Source organism: Pungitius pungitius, chromosome 17, assembly GCF_949316345.1.
Source record: "Pungitius pungitius chromosome 17, fPunPun2.1, whole genome shotgun sequence".
NCBI classification, from domain to species: domain Eukaryota; kingdom Metazoa; phylum Chordata; class Actinopteri; order Perciformes; family Gasterosteidae; genus Pungitius; species Pungitius pungitius.
In genome coordinates, this window is record NC_084916.1 from 14,129,910 (window position 1) to 14,150,138 (window position 20,229).

General features: G+C 46.1%; 1 protein-coding gene across 1 annotated transcript; it reads left to right on the forward strand.

Moving 5' to 3' along the window:
- The first annotated feature begins 134 nt into the window (after positions 1-134).
- Positions 135-18,894, forward strand: LOC119219557 (uncharacterized). Its single transcript, XM_062558524.1, has 5 exons — positions 135-1,011; positions 2,579-2,792; positions 2,959-3,958; positions 4,962-5,098; positions 17,614-18,894. The coding sequence occupies exons 1-4, from the start codon at positions 692-694 to the stop codon at positions 5,075-5,077; spliced, it is 1,650 nt and encodes a 549-aa protein (XP_062414508.1). The 5' UTR covers positions 135-691; the 3' UTR covers positions 5,078-5,098; positions 17,614-18,894.
- Positions 18,895-20,229: the final 1,335 nt, after the last annotated feature.

Genomic DNA, 20,229 nt, shown 5'->3' on the forward strand with positions numbered 1-20,229 from the left:
GGGTTGTTCTGGGATTTGGAATTCTGTAGACCAATATGACACCTATTATCAGTCTGTTACGGCTATACTTATGCTCGCGCACACGCATTCTGCTGCGCCGATAGCCAATGCTGCTTAATTGGTTTGTCCAGGTTATTGTCAAATTGAAAGATTGCCCAATTTGAAAAATTAAAGATAATTCTGGAAGGTCCAAAGCCGAAAATAGAAAATGCTCGCCTTCACAATAAATCAATGAACTGGTTGGTTTTTGAAAGGCTAAATTGAATAAATAATCCAATCACATGACAAAATAATTATATGGGAAAATGTTACAGGCTATACCCATTAATAAAAGTTGTTTAGTGAGACCCACAACTTGTTTTTTAACAGTGTATTGACCATTTTGAATGACTTCACAGCGGGGAAACTTGCTGTGCGTTTAGCAGCTTTGCCATTTTTGAACTAATAGTGTTGTCGTATTAGTACATTGTTTGCCTTCCATAAATTAATCACGAGGCAAACACGTTTTTAAAAAAAAACGCGCAACTTTTACTTTGAAGGGGAAATCGTGCGCTTTCCGACTCTAGACTCTCTTCCCCAACTCTTCTTGGCGTGAATTTATGTAAGATTGCATTGCACGTGTTTTTACAATAGAACGAATGAATCGAGTCTATTTCTCTAAACTGACATTCGAGAATCCCGTCGGTCTGCCATGGCAACCCGCAAACTAATGCTTCCTTTCAAAAAGCTGGTAAGAAATAAACCACCGGCGGCCCGTAGAGAAAGCAACACACCCGACAACACGATGCCGTGGGGAAGGTCTCGCGTGACAGCCACTCCGAAACCCTTCGTGGGTGCGTTTGCGCCGTTCCCGCGCTCCACGTGGATTCACGCTCACGTCCCGCAGGACAACTACGACCGCATCTGCAAAGTGATCTGGAGAACCGCAAATGAGGCCCAGGAGGAGTTTGGTTCACCTGAGAAGCAGAGGAATAAAGAGTGCAGGCTACTGGACAACAAACCATGTCATCGGTGAGTCCCAGCAAACACACACACGCACACACACGCACGCACGCACGCACGCAGTTTGGGAGCCAATTGTTCCCCAAAAGTCTACTATGAAATTAACATTTTAGCTCAATTATTCGACCAACTGCTGTGCGTTTAACTTCAGCGGAGTCGCATCTGCTGCAACCTTTGCGGGCCGATACAGCTGCATTATTTTGTTCTATTCTTGTGGCATCTCATTTCGGCTTTTCATTTCTATGAATGCTACTAATTCGATCTGATTACGGACACGTGGACTATGCGATTAGAAAACAAAAACCGACAAAGTCCCTCCAAGAGGAGTTGATAAGAAGTTTGACTATTCAAATACTACTCGGTGTTGCTTTATTGATTGGGTTCATACAACATTAACATGATCTTAGTGATGCATTTCGACATGTTTGGTGATCAATTGAAAAAATGGCCACAATATTATTAATATTATTAATATTATACATTTTTTACATACCTTTTTGCACCTCCCTTTGTTCATGTGTTTTTCCCTATGTCATGTGTTCATGTGTTCATGTGTTTTTCCCTATGTCATTTCACATTATTACACTTTGTTTTGGTATGTTTTACTTGGGTTGTTACCAACATCTGGTGAGAATTTCATGTCAATAGCTCTTTTGGAAATATATTTACTGAGAGAAATGGTGACGTGTTCAATACTTATTTCACCCGCTGTATGCATATATATATATATATATATATATATATATATATATATATATATATATATATAGTAAGCTAACATATAGTTTTTGACCTGTAGCGTTCATACAGGCTCTTTTGGTTGTCATGGATACAGTGTCATTACCTTAATCGCGAAGGCCCATGGAAAACAGTCCTAACCCTGATCTAGACGTGGAAGTGTAGGGCTGCTGTGCGGTCACGGACCGACTGCATTATGTTGATGTACACCATCTGCTCACCAGCCGCCCGGGAGCTCCCGTGACATCGCCGTTACCATAAGCGCCCCCCCCCCCCCCCCCCCCCCCCGGTCCCACCGGACCGTCTGTTCTGACGGTCAACAGGATGGTGACTAAAGAGCGGCTTCATTAGAATGTCGCAGTTTGAAGCGAGAGCCAAGATGCCCGCTCTTTGAGGCAAGGCGTTGGGTTCAAAATAAGCGTCCCGCCTGGTGGGACATTAAGTTGACTTACGCACTATCAACCAGTTAACCCTTGGGCCTCATCGATGTACACTGCAGGCCAACCAGTTAGTTTAGAAAAAGGATGTACTACCAAAAAAAAGGGCTATAGTGTTAGTTCTGCAGAAACCTCTTCCTGAATGAAACTGTTTTGAGCACGATTGTGGCCCAGGTGAACTTTACTTAATACGACAAGATCAGATACAAAAAAAAAAATGGTTATAAAACTGGTATTTGTGAAATTACCTGACACCGCTTCTCCTTCTTCATGAATAGACTGCATGAGCATGTTAACCTTGTATAGCAGTATAGCTGCTTTGCTGCGATGGGCCGTATAAAAAAACGGTGTTAACCCCCGCCACACTCCCACACATGTATTCGCCTCTTTTGTCCGTCCAGGGCCAAGGAGCAGAAGAAGAAGGAGGCGGATGACTTTGGTCTGAGCACACGCTATGAGGAGGACACGCAGCAATACCACACAGCCTTCACACTTCCTTGCCCTCGCCTCTCAGGCCACGGCGCTCCCCGTGTGGCCCAGCCGGCACGGGAACTGAAGCCTGTGATGGAAAAAGAGATGAAACGAGCCGAGGAGGCAAGGGGGAACACTCATTTGGTGAGCGCGATGTTTTTGTGGACAAAAGCTCCTCTATGTCAGGTTCACGAAGGGCCTAGTTAGCCTCTCCATTCTAAAAAAACACATCAGAACTTTATCATTAACTATTAAGTATAATGAAATAAAAATCTGATTGAGTTCATTATCCTTGTTTTCAACAATTCAGTCACGTCGGGAGGAAGATGCGGGAGATGGAAAAAGTAGTGTGTCATATCACGTTAAGTGGATCTTGGTCCCCGAATCCACCAGCAGAGAAAACAATCAAAGCTCTGAACCTCAACCTCAACCTCCGGGGCCGAACCCAGTCGGCTCTGCCGCCGCGGACCGAACAATGCCCCCTGAGGATGATGACGATCCTCGGGAGGCCACGTGCGAAGGCGAAGGTGTGGAGGACGCGAGTGGCAGCTGCGACAGCGACTCTAGCGAGGATGAGGACTTTGTAAGCCCACCCGGGGGGAGAAGCCACGGCACGGACAACAGCCGTAGTGAATCAGAGAGTGAAAACGACAGCGACGGAGAGATGCATGAGATCTTGCACTCCTTTGATGGATCAACCTCCAACAGCGAGCAGGATTCCCTGTACTCCTGCACAGAGGAGGACTTCCCGCCCCTATCCACCGCAAGGCCCGGCATCCCACGTCGTCCCGCGGAGCCGCCAGCCTCGGGGAAGGTGCCGAGCGACTGGGAGATTCCCCTTTCATTCTGGGCCCCACACGGCGTCCCCGCCGCCACTTTGGCGAGCTGCCCGAACGCCCGCGCCCGCGCCGCCATCCGAGGCAAAGCACAAGCACCTGCGGCGGGCTCTCTGATCAGCGCACCAGCGGCAGCGGCAGCGGCAGCGGCAGCGGTAGCGGCAGCGGCAGCGGTAGCGGCAGCGGCAGCACCAGCAGCCGCCCCGAAAGAGCAGGCTTATGACCTGCTGGCGGACTTCCCGGCTCTGCAGCCCCCAGAGAAACCTTTAGCACCGGGCGCGTGGCGTGATGGGAGCAGGGGCCGCGCGCGCACAAAAGTCCCATGCCAAGAAAGAGGGGGTCCCCGTCGGGGGGAAATTCAAATCGTGCCCCTCGAGGTCTTCTCCATCTGCACACGAGATCAGAAAGCCGCAGGCACGTCTCGTGCCGTCAGCGGTGGGGAACTGAAGGCCGCCAACCAGCCGCCTCCTGGAGGTAATGTATCTGCCGTGTGCGTGTTTCCATAATCAGATAGAATATGTAATCTGTTTATCGTTAATAGCATTTTGAGCCATTCTTAACAGCCGCCGGAGCAAAACAATAAACAAACATCCCCGTCTGAGATTAGGTTATTGATATTAATGACACTGTCGTACTCTGCTAATTGAAGGCAGGGGAGAGGAAGCAGCACCTGTCCCAGGCAGAAACGCGGCCTCTCGGAGGTCGCCGAGTGCAAAGTGAGCCAAATTCCAGCTCGCAGAGCTTTGCCCTTTACTACTTTGTTTACTCTTCTGAGCTCGAGGCCAACTTTGGCGCACAAAGTTCTGTCTGTAGCAGAACAGGCAAACCGGAACAACCATGAAAAAAAAACAAACAAGTGGGCAGCACACAGTGTCACTCGTGATCGAGTTTGCCCACCCACCCGCGATACCCCCACACACACACACACACACACACACACATGCAACTGTTGCAGCTCTGTATGTAGGTGTCGACACACTTTGTGACTCCGCATCGGTGTTGGACGGAGGTGCTTCGTCAGCGACCCAGCGGGAAAATGTTTTCATAATGAGGCGGGTTATTGTGAACTGGCAAAGTGCGTTACACGGTGAGTCCTCCACACTGGCTGCGCGTTGGTGCACAGGAGAGCAGAATTGCTCTTTGCTTCTGATTAACGGGTGCGCGGCTGCACCTGAGGCCCGCAGCTCTGCTGTGCTCAATACATGTGCACATGTGATACGTGACGCCGCCGCTCCTCCAGCGGTTTGCAGCGTGATAGCACAGCCCTGGGGGTGGGGGATTTAGCGGCACTCTGAGGATCCCTCGAGGGGGGGGGGCGCGGCCCCCCGGAAATTCCCTTGCTGTGTAAAATAACAACATTCTTTTTAGCCCCCCCCATCTGCGTCGGACTTAACGTGACACTGGCCAGACACCTGCATGTGAAAAATGGGTATTGCTGGTAATCCGTGCCTCATTGCTGTGCATATTGCGGGTGCAGGTACAGATGGCGTGGACACTAATGCCAGGTCCTGGGCCAGCGCTGCCAAGGTGGGCCTGGAGCAAGCAGCTGCCCCCCCCAGGAGAAGGCCAGACCTCGTACCCTTCAGCAGATAGTTACCATTAACAGAGCCAAAGGTACGTTTTTACCCTGGCAATATGTGTCTATGTGTGTGTGTGTGTGTGTGTGTGTGTGTGTGTGCGTGTGTTTGTGTTGCGGGTTTGTGTGTCGTTCGGGGTTTTATGTTTGTGTCATGAATGTGTCATGATCCTGGTTGAGCATTTATTTTGCACCACCTACTGAGCTGATGGCTACAGCGTGCCGTCTTGGCCCTGGATGCACAGAGCTTCAAAAGGTTCTGTGTGTAGCATTTTCAAACCTCCATATATCACTGTCAAATTAATTGTGATATTAAATTCCGCAATCCAAATGAGGCTGCAGTTGCGGATGATTGGTGGTCTCCATCTCGCACCACTGGTATTGTTACTGTTGGTGACATCAATTATCCTGTGCCTTTTATCGAGCTCAACGCCGAACACCGACACATCTCTGGCACAGTTCAGCTCTGATGATGTTAAAGATAAAGGGACGTTTTAACAAGCCACGCCTTTTATTCTGTCAATAGAAGCGAGCAGCATCACGTTGCCACTCTCCGCTGTTTTCCACTTTTTACCTCAATACCTTTTACCTTGTTTTTCCCTTTCCCATTTAATAAAGCCTCCCACTGACTACTGAGTTCTCTGAAGTTACTGATTACAAGCAATTAAACAGAACTCAGAATTCAGATTTACCAAAATAATTAAGAATAAAGAGTCTTGCTTTGAAGTGGATATAACTTTGCAGGGACCACCACAATCACAGCACCACTTATCCTGCGTTATTGCTTTGTTACCCACAATTCAAGGCTGATCTGAGGCTCACTCTAATATCCTTTAAACCAGTGATTCTCAACTGGTGGGTCGCGATAAATTTGGGAAGTTGAGAATGTTCCTCGATTTGGGTCGCGGCTTGTCATTAAGGGGGAATGGTGGGTCCCGGAGCCAGACCAGTTGAGAACCACTGCTTTAAACCAAGCTCTAAGGCCCCAGCTCTCCCGTGACATTGTTACTGTAACTGAACCAACACCATCGAAATATACTTATCTTACTTATGTAGTTTGTGTGTATATATATATATATATATATATATATATATATATATATATATATATCTATCCCATAGTAACAAAGCTCTCTAATGAATGCTGTGAAGTAAAGAGTGCTGGCAGAGTAAGAGAGATTAGGGATTGTCAGCCAATCACTACGAGATGTCAGTATGGGGACGTAATTGTACATGCTGATGTGTTTTCAATCAAGCCCGAAAGACCAGCTGCGTTGAGGGCACTTCATCTCTGATGCCTTGAAAACCATTTGAGAAGGCTGCCTCTCAAGCGCCGGCTCGGATCTAGCTTGTACGTTACTGTTCTGTCCGAAGCATACCGCTGGAATCCATCTTCGGTCCGACGAAGCGCAGCTCGGAGCTGTATGAGCTCGAGTGTTTTAAGGCCTTTGCTATTGCAATCAGGCGTATGCATTTGTGTCATTCGGCATCAGTGAATCTCACACAGAAAGCACTGCATCCAACTTGTTCACAATCGAAGAGCTGCCACTTATGCTTTCATATAACAATACCTCAATCTCTTGATATTGTTTATATATTGTTTATATACACCGGTTTTCCGCGAAGCTTAGTATGACGGCAGGGAACAGCTAACTTGGCTAAAAGTAAAGAAGCTTTTCCTTTGTTCAACCAACAAGATTCTGAAATGGGAACCGATGACCAGCGGCGAGATTTCTTTCACCTTTGGACTGAGCCTGACTATTTTCCCAAGCTGAGCGAATTCTCTTAACGACACGGACGCGATACAGCTCGTCGACGTAATAACGCTTTCTCACGACTAAGTTGGCTCACAACAAAGTTCTGCATTTGCAGTCCGGGAAGGTGACGCGGCTCCATCCCACCAACGGCTCTGCTCTGCTCCCGGGTTTCCCGGGCATCACGTCTACAAGCCATTAAAAATTTGCCGTTGCGGCGACAGCGACGGCGAGCACTCTGAGGTTTGCCCCCCTTTTGGCCTCAGCGTTTCCCATCCTGCAGGATAATTACTGAAGCTGCAACACACGTCCCCCCCCCCTCCCCCTGAGTGGAAGCTGCAACATGGGGTCCTCTTGGTGTCAACTGAGAGACGGTCTGCAGGAGGGAAAAGCCTCCATGGGTCGCGGGCGGGCGAGAGAAAGAGAGAGAGGGAGGGAGAGAGATTGTAAAATGTGTGATGGTGATGGAGAGAGACATTATAAAAGTTTTATTTTAGGCAGCAAAACGCCTGGTGCAGGGTTTTAAAAAGTGTTTATAGAGCGAGCGAAATAGTCCTGAGAACTGTTTGCGCCACTGACACGTTTTAAAATGGGTCTTTGTTTCGGTCTCTCACGCATCCACCTGTTCTTGCTCTGGCACTGACCATGATTTATACATTCTGCTATTAATGATTGAAAAATAGAGAAAGGCCGGGCAATAAATGCAGATTGAGACATTTTTAATCAGATGCAGAGACTGGGAATGAGCTTTGAATGGGTGATTTGGTTTGAGTTCCTCTTTATTAACACCAAGGTCTCTCTGATAGAACCGAGGTTGTACGATTTGAATTCAGTTTTATTCCCAAAGCCTCTCACTCAGGTACCCAGACCCTTGTTTATTATCGATTTAAACCTTTGCAGCCTCAGTAATCAAATCCAGGATATTAGATACTGCCTCTAAGAGAGAGCAATTAAGTGAACCTTCTTTCATTGTGTCTGGTAGTAGGAATACCTAGACGAGCAGTTTGTTGCCGCAGCATCCGCGTAAGGAAAAACAAAAAAAGAAACAAATTGACAATTAAAAGTGTTTCGCTCTTGGCAGACGGGAAAAAAAAAAAAAAAAAAACAAGCGAGGGGCCAAATTGTTTGGTTTTAGCGGCCTGATCGATGGTCTGATGCAAATACGGGTTTGTCAGAAACAAAAGGGTGTGAGAGGAGGAAGGGGTTTTTTTGGGGGGGGGGGGGGCTCGGTGCGAACGGGCGTGCCCCTCGGCCCGTGCGAGTGGCCAAAGTTTTTCCCCCTCTGCATTCCCTCCTCCCTCCTCACGCGGCGAGCTAATGGGCCCCGCCTCCGAGCTGTTGCTAGGCTACGCCGGCCTGTTGTTGTTGTTCTCCGGCGGGTGGCCTTTCCCTTCTGCCGCTGCGTTTTGACTGCGCTCAGGAACTCTAAATAGGTGATACACCGTAGATGCAGGTAAAGTAACGAGGAGGCGCACTGCGTTGCCTCTGGTCTTGGGAGCGTGTGCCGGAGGTGTTTGACCCGTTCACGCGGCAGGTGGATTGCGGCAGGCGTTGGCATCCGGTGCCCCCTTTTTAACGGCGCGTCCGTCTCATTGTTCTCCGCTCGCACCAAGTCGGATTGGCTCAAACAATCTTCAAGGCTATTTCGGGGGCCTGAAACGATCTGGTAACCAGGGCAACCAAAACAAGTTTCTCGGAACAAGCCCTTAAAGGACACGGGAAGGGTTTTCCCTCCCCTGCGGGTGTTTCTTGGGGGTGGAAAGCGTCTCATCGAGTTCTTTATAGCTTAAATCAATGTGTTTGTTCATCATCAGAGGATCTCTGTCTCTGGTTTGCAGCCCCTGCAGTAACCCTTCAGCTTCACACACACAAACACACCACTGAGCTCCAAATTAAATAATTATTCAAACGTTGGCAAAAAAAAAACCCTGGACAGCAGAAGTATCGATGTCAATGCAACAAAGCACAAAATGGCCACGATAGACTTGTGGTGACTTAAGCACTACTGGAGCGGCTAAAGATAATACATGTTGAGGTTTTTGGATTCCAGAGCTCAGTCTCATGTCTGTTTTGGATAAACCCCCCCCCTCCCCCCCACCCCCCACCCCACCCCCCACTCCCGGCCCACGCTCTGGCATTCAAAGATGGAGGATGGTGCTGTGAGTGAGCGCCTGGCAGACAGGAGACATTTCACTCTGCAGCCAAAATGCAAATGACAAAGTGGCATTATAATAATTATTAGTATCATTACTGCACCTTGATGGTTTGCCTCTTCTCTGGAAGTGTCAATTGGTGGAAATGTGACTTTTGGTTTCCAGTGAATAGTCCATCATTAATGGTAATTATTATATGATAACAATGACATTTATTGTACTGGTGTATTAATATTAAAATGAGTATGCTGTTCAGTACTGTTTTCATACAGGAAGGCACTGCCAATTTGGCAAAAACGTCTTCAACATTGCATTAAGGTGGATAATGAGTCAGACGGAACTTATCAAAACCCTTCATTTTGTGATTGTTTGTGTGCACAGGTGGGCTAAGTGTCGAATGTTTCTTCATAGTAGCCTTTAAATTACAGTTATGGTAAGTATTTCTCTTAAATGCAATTCCCCACAATGTGTGGGTGAGTATATCCAAGCTATATTGATTATGTGGCCATCGTGCCCATTATTGCTATGAGTTGACTGATATCTGAAAGCCGGTATTGCTATTTAAGGCACCATTAAGTGGCAATTTACGGCTGTTAGATCCATCTGGCCTTTTTTTTTTTAAAAACTCACTTAGGTTTAGGAATCAGAACTACTCACTTAGCTTCATCCAGAATAAAACACTATTTTCTATCTAGGCTTCCACATGCAGAGTTGAAGGCTTGAGGAGTTTTGCCTCATTTCTTTATGGACTAAAAGCAATTTTTCCAAATTGTTTTCTTGTTCTATTTTTTTTAGTTCCATTGTGTTTCTGAAATAATAAAAGCAGACATCTTCCTGACTTTTTACCCAGTCGTCGTGTTTTTCAAAGCAAAGATGAACACGGTGGAACTGTTTATCAGAGAAGCTGCGTATACCTTTGACTTACTCCTTACTGACACTTTCTTGGCTTTTAAACTAGCTCAACATTGATTCCTTCTTTCTTTTCCTCAGGACATTATTTATTGGTCTCTCTCTCTCTCTCTCTCTCCCTCCTCATCACTGGTTTTATCTCCTTCTCCACCATTTTGGAACCCAGGCTAATTATGTCAACTGTCCTGCTGGAGTCAGACGTCCTAGTTTTTCCCTTCCAACAGGTGATGCCGCTAAAAGTCCAATTCTTTTCACAATCCCCGCAGTCTGCAGCCAGTTTTAATTTGCATTGCCGAATCGACGTCAAATTGTAATTTAACGCGGGAGTCTGTGCGTGCACACTGCAGCTGCGACTTAGTCCCCCTGTTGATTCTTACTTTTATTTCATGAAACTGTCAGCTTTTATCACATATAAAAGTGGTGCCATTGTGCAATAAATCTTCCTCAGAAGCGATTAAACAATCCTCTGTGAGAAACAATGGCCAATATAAGTCACACGAGACTTGCAATGCTTTGAGCACGACAGTAAGCAAACCTTTGTGCGTGTGCGTGTGAGCACATGCCTGTCCGCGCCCGTGCATTTGTGTTTTGTTTTTTTGCGTGTATGTACGGGCGCGTGTGCAACGAAGTGCGAGAACCTGCCTCATGCTTTATAATTGAATATGGGGGGAAAAAAAGGGTTTTATTTGTCCCGGTGTCACTGCTGATGGATGCCCCTCATAAGACGAGCACAATCAGGGATCATTCCTCATCTTTCCTCCCACTCCTTTCACTTCTTCTCCATCATATTTTATTCCCTTAGCCCAACCCTTACTCCCCACCCCCCACCCCCACCCATTTTTTTTTTCTCCCCCCCCCCGGTTGGCACGGGTATCTTGTGGTGTCAAAGTGGATTTCATGCTGCCACATGTAGCGTCTGTTCTGTCCTGTCCTAGATGAGAAGGAGGCAGGCGGTCTTTAAATGTAAGTACCACGACCATCACACATGGAAAAGGCGTCTTTTTGGTTTGCTCCACCATCATATATAAATCATTTTTCCCACTTCTTAGGCCATGCATTTTGCATGGATTAGATCAGTGAACAGGCTCATAAAGGCCACGCTAGTGTGATATTATATTTCAGTGGTGAGTTAACAGCCGGTTGATGCGGGCTGTCATTGGCCGCTAACAGCAAGAGTGGACCAGAGGTCTGTAGACGAAAAGGATACCCACACACATCCCACGATTTGAGTATTACAATTACCGGATTCTGAAGGTGGCGCTGCATTGCAGCATGCCTTCAAAAGATTCCAAACATGCACGCCACAGTTCCGCAGCTCATTTGGCTGCATCACAGCTACGCGCAACATTATTCTAGGTGTACGTGCGAACCCCAAACAACTCAGACGATGAACGAATGATACATTTTGTTGCAGTTTCGCACATATAGTGCGAAGCTGAAAGGGGTCACGTGGCCGCCGTAAACAGCCCCTATTTGTTCCAAACACTTCAAAGCCCGTGAAATAATTGGCCACGTGAATGACATCTATGGCAATTTGCTAAAGTGCTGCCCACATTCCAGATTTAACAATGTAGTGAACTTGTTGCTTTACAACAACAATGGCTTGTCGAAAGCTCATAAAAAACGTCTGTTGTGTTTATGAGTCTGTTATATGTATATATATATGAGTCTGTTATGTATATGAGTAGAATGTCACTTCCAAATAACAGTCAATCAAACGACTTGAGTATGGACGCAGTCCTTTGGCCTCATGGTGAGCCATTCAATGTACAAACTATTTATTTTGGTGAGGCAGTTATGGCATTAACGGTTTTCACGATACAGCCACAGGAAAATCACCATGGAGACACACCGTATTCATGATTTTGAAAGATACCCACAGTATCGTCTTTCAGCATCATGAATCGTGGCCCCAGCCGAATTTTAACATAGTGCTTATCACCCATCCGCAGCATGTCACAGGCATACCTTTCTCTTCTTGTTAGCTGTGGCGTCGAGGGCGACAAATTCATCCCGTGTGATCACAGCCACGTGGACCTTGTTATTTGTACCGTCCGATTTCCACGCAGCCTCTCAGCTGCCAACAAGTACAAAATGACGCGCCTCTGTTGTTCAAAATGAAATTACTCTGCTGTGATGTGTCTGGGTGCAAATGTCGAGTGCCTATCTTTGAATCGGCTTCCTCCCCCCCCGCTGAGCGCGGCGCCGAAGCGGGTGTTTCTGCGCGCGGCCTTCTCCTTCAAAGACGGATTCATCCCAAAAAAACATCCCTTTCGCTGAGGTCATTCATCGGCGTAATTTGTAATCACCATGAGTTAAAGAGGTTGGGTCCTTATTCAACTCAAGTGTTTCGGTGTGTGTGTGTGTGTGTGTGTGTGTGCATCCGGGCGGGCGCATCAATGAATGAGAGCGGTGTCTAAAGCGGGCCCCTCGTTCACACTGTGTGGCGAACAGCGGTCGACCAAGAAGGGGCCAACTCCTCAGTTAGCTTCCAACTGTCTGACGGCTGCTTTGAAGGACAGGAGCCGGCTTCACGGTGTCCTCTCCTCTCTCTCGAGGACGGCAGGTACGGGGGCCCCCGACCGCGGTGCGACGAGTGAGGGTTTGACTCGGTCGCTGTAACGCATCCATATTTAACGGAGCTTTTTAAACTTGCATCGCACAACTGTTGAGTCGAGCCAGACGAGGGACAATAGAGAAGCAAACGCAGTTTAGTGAGACTTTGGTGGGATTTTTTTGGCCTCCCAAGATGCCCGTCTTAACTTGGATTAATAAGGCTGCACCAGGTAAGGCGAAATTCCCATGCAGCAACGCAACAGGCCCCCCCCCCCCCCCTCCCGTGTACCCAGTGCGGATCACACGGTGGGATCATCGCAGTGGGGGGAGAGGGCGCGACAGTTTTCCAGCTCATAGCTTAACATGCTGAATGGGTAAACACGCACCCTGTGGCGCGTGCGGGGGGGAGGGGGGGAGCACAGCTGAAACACGGCTCGTGGCACGCGGTTATGTGGGACACCTCCGCCCGGGGAGAGAGGCGGAAGGAGATAAAGGCCCAGGAGGAGAGTGATAGATTGATGAAGGTGGTGCTGATACGCGTGTGTGTGTGGGGGGGTGTGGGGGCAATGTTACTGCAGTCTGTTGTTAAAAAGCTGGGTTCAAGCACCCGTTTGGCATCTCTTCATCTTTGCTTCTGTCTTTTCCAATACATCAAGATGGTGATTTTGGGACTATCCATTTTTCATTTCTTTTTTTTGTTGTTCTCCCAACTTTCAAACATTCCCTTCTTCAACTGTATCCCCCCCTTGTGGGTAACTTTGGGGGCAATAATGACGTCACCCGTTAACGTTGGATCTACAGTATATTCATGCCACACACACACACACACACATGGCCGCCACGCTACGCGGTGGTTGGCGTCTGCCTCCGACAGGGTTTCCGATGCCAGGAGGGAGGTTTGCCAGTGAAGGTAAATATGAGGAACTAAGTAGTCTCCTTTTGCGGGAACGCACATTAGCGAAGTAATTCCCACTGTAAAGGTTTCACTCAGCCATTCTGCCTGTGACGGCTCCTTTCTTTTCCACTGAACAAACCACACCGCGTCAGGTGATTTTTTTTTCTCCGATAAAAAACGGTAAATGTAAAAGACTCCCGAGGCGAGCAAATGTGATTCACTTCGGCTGTGAGATTTTTTTTTTTTTTTTTTTTTACATGAAACGGATTACCACATAAAGAACAAGGAGAAGGAACGAGGCCTGCAGGCAAATGTCCAATTGATTGTGTTTTTTCAAAGAAAGATAGTTTAGTTGTCGAAGCGGGATGTTGACGAATCAAGTCTCTCTTCTCTCGTCAAGCACAAAACACTTCTTTAAAAATGGAATAGTTTAACCCGACTTCTCTAAAGTTCCTTGATACCTCTTCATCAACCAACTCTTTGTTGTATATTTTGCAGTATATTCTGCAGTTTCATTTTTAAATGCCATTTCGTCGCCACCTCTCCCCGTCTGTGCACCGCCACCAAAGGTGAGCAATGAGGATTGAGGGGGGGGGGGCGACTCCCAGGCCCCGATAACCGGAACTCCTCCTCCCACCGGCCGGGGGGGGGGGCTACGAGCGGCTGACCCCCGCGACCCACTCTGTGTCGGACACGAGGGCGGGGGGGGGGTGCGGAGAGGTGAGCGCTGCAGCATTTCATGGTTCAGTTGTGCAATTTCGGGGGACACAAGAGGGAGAAGGCCAATGAAAGAAAGTGCACGTCTGTTTTTTACAGCCATTAGAGCCTTTCTTCCCGGACTCCGTGCTAGCTTTTCTTCGGGGGGGGGGGCGCTCGTTCTCCAATGACCTCCCTTTTCATCTCCCTCACCAAATTCCCACTCCTCTGTCCTGTGTTCTTTTTCTAAGCAGCATACCTGTGTTTGAATGTCCTTCAGCCCCCCGATAATCGCCATCAGAATGGATGGTTAGTCCCTAACACCCCCCCTGGTTAAGAAGTTGTCTAAACTACTGTCAAAGTTTGTTTGGAAACAAAGTGCGTGTCGCAATGAATCGTAGACCTTCCAAATTGAAAGGAAATGCATTTGCCCTCAAGCAAAATATAAAAAATCATTTCACTAAACATATGCTATTAAAAATCCATGTGTAATTTCACATTGTGAAATGTGAAAATAGTTTAATTTAAATATGGACAGTCTCGCATCCGGCCTTGTGAGCTAAGACTGGAAAAACAGTGGACATTTTAATTATGATGATGACTAATGAGGATGAAGGGGTCTCACTTTGAATGTTATTGACCACGATTGACAAACGCATAATGTTGTACTGCGGGGCCGTGGTTTTAATGAATGAGGTTTTACCACGCATGTGATCGAGATGTGTACGGCTCGTACTACGGCCAGGGCTTCATCATTTCTTTGCGTATTTAGTCCAAGGTCGTTCTAAAAAGTATTAGAAAAAGGGGATTGTGGATGTATTTATATTAAAAGGTGTAGACTAGCAACACACCCATTTTTAACCCTTTTTTTTTTTTTTTACCAACAAAGTACCTTGTAAGTACCTCTGATTGGAAAATAACTGCTTTATATTAACACAAGATACAAATGTAGAGTTGATTTGAGATGCATTTCTTTCTTACACTTTCATTTGTTGGATACATTTGAGTTTAAGCAATGGACCGACTGAGAAAGGTCTGTCTGCGAGGAAGTGAGAGCAAGAAAGGGAGTTATTTTCTTTTTCTATCGACCATCAAAATGTGAGCATTAAAGGCGCTTCACTGCCAGCCCAATATTTTCCCGTCATCCAGACAGCGTCCAAATGTTACAGTTGCCCTGATGTTTTTTATTTGAATTCGACGTGAGCGAAACACACAGAGACGCACACAGCAGTGCACAGTGATGTGAGCACACAGAGTGACGTGGGTTGCGCACACACACACACACACACACACGCGCACGCGCAGATATACATATTTATGAGATCTCCCCGTCTGTCTCTCTGCGAAAATCTCGGAAAATGCACATGCCCAGATACTCACGCAGCATGCGCCCAATCCTAAGCCTGCACGCTGCGAATCACCCCTGCAGACTTGTGCGCACGCGCACGTGCAGCACCTGCGATAACTTGCAGGTGAGTGAGGACAGTCATACATTAACAGCGTCTCGTGACTGCTCGCACATTTCTTCCCTTCTTGCCCTCTAGTGCCTTAAATATTTAGACTGTTTGACATCAGACGCATTCGTGAATTTCAATGAGGCAAATCGCAGTCCCTTAATCGCACACAGACACAGAGGAAAGCCCAAGTGTGACCAAGCAGCGGGATCCAGTCAGAGGCAACTCATCACAGAAACCAAGACAGGATCACGGGCCCTTTGTAGTTCATGGCTCGGTTAGCACGAAGCCGAGCGCCATTTTTGGACGGCTCGGTTCAAGATAGGTAGAAGATTACTTGTGGACTCGAGAGATCCTCTGATTGTTACATCACAAAGATGGTCTCTGTAGTCTGACACGCAGACAGAGGGTGAGGAGGGGGGGGTCTTAAGGGAGTGTCTTATTCTCCTTCAAAGTAAAACCAGTAATAAGGCAGCCTTCTGAAGTGCCTGTCTATCAAGGATCTCAGATAGAGAGATGGAGGAGAGGAAGCCGCTACATTAAAGTTGCAACGTAACATACACCTCCGTCTATTGTGTAGCAGCCATGACAGTTTGAATACTTCTGTCAAGTGTCACTTTTGCGACCTTTCAACGAGAAACCTCCTAATTAGTCTGAAGTGTGTTTGTTTAAGGCGCCGAAGCGAGTGACGGACCACGTAAGCAAACCTGGAGGGAATAGCTGCTGCGAGGGTAAAGATTCCAGTCAAGTCAAAGGCAAGATGCCACCAGGCCTCTTGCCTTGAAACTCGAGCAACCCTGAACACTCCTTTTATCTGGGTCTGTGGGAGATGGCAGGTTTAAAACCAGGCAGGGAGGAGTCACCTTTGTAAAACATTGAGTAGTGCACTTTAGGAAAACCGGTCCCTTTAAAAGAGACTCTCCCAGGGTAGACATGCTACATCAAATCACACTCCTCCCTGCACACCGCCTCAATAAAAATTGTTTGTTTGAGTCGAGAGCGTTTCATTTCATTTCGCCGGGTGTACAAGTCCATGCCAAACACCGGAGCCTGCGCCTACCAAAACAATACGGCTTTGACGCATTTACTTAAAAAAAAATAAAAATAAAAATAGAACACATCTGAAAGATTTGTGTGCAAATATCAACACATTTGACGCAGAGCTGAATCAACGCCAGCACTGAGGAAATTTGCGTAGCTTGTCAAGATGCTGCTTGCAACAATGTCCATAGTTCTAGTTGATTTAATGCTTGTGGATGAAGAAAAAAAAAAGTATGCAGTATGCGAGGCTCTGTTCACTTCCTGACAAACATGTTGCAATGATTACACTTAGCACCACTTTGTGGGTTGACATATATCAAACCAATTATGGCTTATTAACTCACCATTGCTCACTGCAGGTCGGAGGAAATTATTATTACTGTGGATGAAATAAAAGAAAATCCAGGGTATGAATGCAATTAGTTAGGGATCCGTTATGAGGCCACGTAGCTGCTGTGAGGGTAAACCTCACTCAGGGAGACAGGAAGCCGTAACAAGCCTTCCTTTGCTTCCGATGTTTGCTTTAGTTGCACCTTTTAGTTTACCCTCATGCATGAAGTGTGAAAAATCAACATAAAAAAAAAGCATCAACTTAGGAAGAGGTCAGATAATGTCAAATCAAATAATGAGGTGCTAGTGACACGCTGGTTCGTGATACTGATTTAAGGGCTCTGTTACTTTCACACGCTTTCACCAAGGCAGCGCCTCAAAGCGAGAGCACATGCTCACTGAGAGTCCCCCCAGAGTTACATGTCATCAATCCGTGGTTGACCTACATCCTATCAGCATGTGGCAAATGGCACCATGAATAAGAGAAAAGAGAACGTATTATTTCCCAAGAGCATTTTAAAATGATGCTTGTGGGAAACACTGCTAATGCTTAAAAAAAAATTTCGGCACAGTAGTCTTCCTCCTCAGCGTGCTTTGAGGAAAGGCTGATCAGGCCAGGGAAAGGACATTTAAAGAAAAAAAAAGGCGAGAGTGACTATGTAAAATATAATGATCCTGAAAGGTTTTTTTCAAAAGGACAAAAGAGAAGAACGTATTACTTTGAATTTCGTGTGCACTGAAACGTGTCTTTCTTCTGTTTTTCAGGCCAAGGGAACAAGGGCTGAACTCGGCGTCAATTGTGTTCGTGCAAGACGCAACCGGATAACGACAACTCACTAGACTTTGTTATTTGCCCCTTGCTACCAAACCTAACAAATGTGTGCATCACCCTTTTGGTACCCTTTTTTGGTTAATTTACTGCTTCTACGGCACTGAGCCAGTGAGATTCATCAAGTGAGGGGGAGGCAAAGGACTCAGCCGACACCGGTCGGTGGTTTGGCCCATTAGTGAGCGTATGCCTGCTCTGCACACACAAGTGAGGCCCCTAAATAAAAAATGCAAACTATATGCACTTTGCAAATGAATTGAGTGATGCGTAGTAATAACAAAATCTCATTGTACTTTGGTGATAGTGAAATGGCGATTATTCAACAGTGCAGTCCTTTTTTCGCCAGCGGACCTTCTCATACATAATGCATCCAAATCATTGCATTTTTCCTCCATTCGGGGCTACAATGCATATTTCATCAAGGCGGTGAAATATTAAGCACTCTTACGATTTGATATTCTCTTCTAAAGGGGGATTTCAGTTTATATATTTCCTTCACATCACTGGTGTCTCCTCTGGGACCAAACTTCCGGGGGGGATGTCTTTATTTGGCATGTTTGTTTATCGGAGAGACGTCTGATTGGTTGATGCTGGAGTAATGATCAATGAGCCAACCAATCAATTCCAGAGATTATCAAGGCTCAGAGGCCATTGATCTATAAGTGGGCTCAGTGCTGAATGGCAGGTTGGCCTCACGCCAACTGATTTGGTTGAAATTAGAGAGTCTCAAACTGTGCAGAGTCTCTGCCTCCGTGGCAATCAAATGTTCAAAAAATTGGAGAGAGAGAGATGAGTAAGGAACATTACCACGTGAATGGGAAAGCAAAGGTCTGCGTTTTACCCTTCAAACATTTTAGAATGAATGAATGACAATGTTTTTGAAATTTTTACCACTGAAGGAGTTACTCCGCTGTATTTTCATTGTGATGTATTGTCACAAAATTATCTTAAAGTTATCGGATCCCATTTAATCTGAATATTAAATCTGTTCTTTGATAAATGTGAAAAGTGTAAAGGTTTTTGGAGGATCTGGTGCAATTGTGACATTTGATTTTTGTCATTTAGGAAGCTTAACAAGTGATGTTACTTATAGACCTGTGCAGCTGAGAGAACGGATTTCAGGGAAACTGCTTACCGCACTGCCTACTCTCAAGTAATAACACGTTATTTAAAATGCTAAAAGAAATAGCAAATATTTGTTTTACATAAGAAAACTGACACCACTGTTATGTTAAAATTAGTGCTCATTAGATAAAAAAAATAAAACAAATGATTTTCACCATTTGAAATTCAATCACCTAGATTAATCAGGATTACAATTTTGTTAAATTAACGAGTAATCGCTTTAGAAAGTGTGCTATAGACCTGGCGTAATGTTGCTTAACTGTATTACAGTGGGGGTGGTGGTTGCAGACGGTTCGCAGCGTCGGGTAGATGTCGAGATGGAAGTAGCCCGGCATCTATCTTGGCCTAGCAGCTATCTTAGCCTAGCAGTTAGCTTAGCCTAGCAGCTACCAACATGTGCCGGGTCATCATCAGTCACCCTCCTTCTGTTTTACACGTGGAGGAATTCCTCTGCACAGTTCTCCGCTGTATGTCGTGCCTCTTGTTTGTTTTTATTCCAACGCAAAGCTCTCTCCAACTCCAGCTACCGTCGTGGTCTCTCCGATCGAACGTTAGCTGACTGCAGGCACGCAACGTTTTCAGGGGTCAACGTACACCGGAAGTAAACAAAGTTGTGTTAACTGCGTTTATCACATCAATATTGTCCAAAATAAACTTTGAGAGGCCTAGTTTTTATGCAAAATTACAAACCTTCACACAGGGGACAGTTAGCTTAGCATAAAAGGAGGAGCAGGGGCAGCCTCACTAACACTCAATAATGAACACATTATAAACCCTTTGACAGAGACAGGTTAGCTGTGATCTCATGGACATGATCCGGGCCATAGCTATATATTGAATGGGCAATTATGGGAGCAGTGATTAACTTATCGTATACAACTAGAATTGTCAAAATATTCCTTTGAGAAGGCTTTATTCTCTATTTGTGGTTCTCTTTCAGCACAAAAATGTATGCATGCTTCAGTCCTTGTGTCACCAACAGTACTAAGAACTAAGGGATCTTAACACACCCTTTGCATTCCTTCAGACCGTTGTGCATAATGGTCCATGGGCGGGTTTCATAAGCAGCCTTCTTAATCAACTATTTAATGTTTTCTTTTCTTTGTGGGAAGGTTGAGGTTAATTTTAAGGTTGTTGAAAAGTCCCCCCAATCACAAGCGCAGACCTGACTCGACTCAAACAGAATGGATGTTGAGACAAATAGGTGCAATTAAACAATTTGAATCTGATGCTATAACATTATCCATTTGCAAAGTGTTTCATTGTTGCCATATGGAAAGTATTGTCTCTATGCAATACATTTGGATTTTATTGTGCATCGTTCATTCACCATAAATTGACCTGGAAGTGTATTTTTATTATTTCTTGTTATCTCCCCCAGGCAAGAGTCCAGGGACAGTTTTCTTTTTGTCCGCGGTAAATCTTGC

Coding starts and splice junctions, on each gene's coding strand:
- LOC119219557 (XM_062558524.1), top strand. CDS start 692: ATGGCAACCCGCAAACTAATGCTTCCTTTCAAAAAGCTGGTAAGAAAT. Junction 1,012..2,578: donor GACAACAAACCATGTCATCG/GTGAGTCCCAGC, acceptor TTGTCCGTCCAG/GGCCAAGGAGCAGAAGAAGA. Junction 2,793..2,958: donor CAAGGGGGAACACTCATTTG/GTGAGCGCGATG, acceptor TCAACAATTCAG/TCACGTCGGGAGGAAGATGC.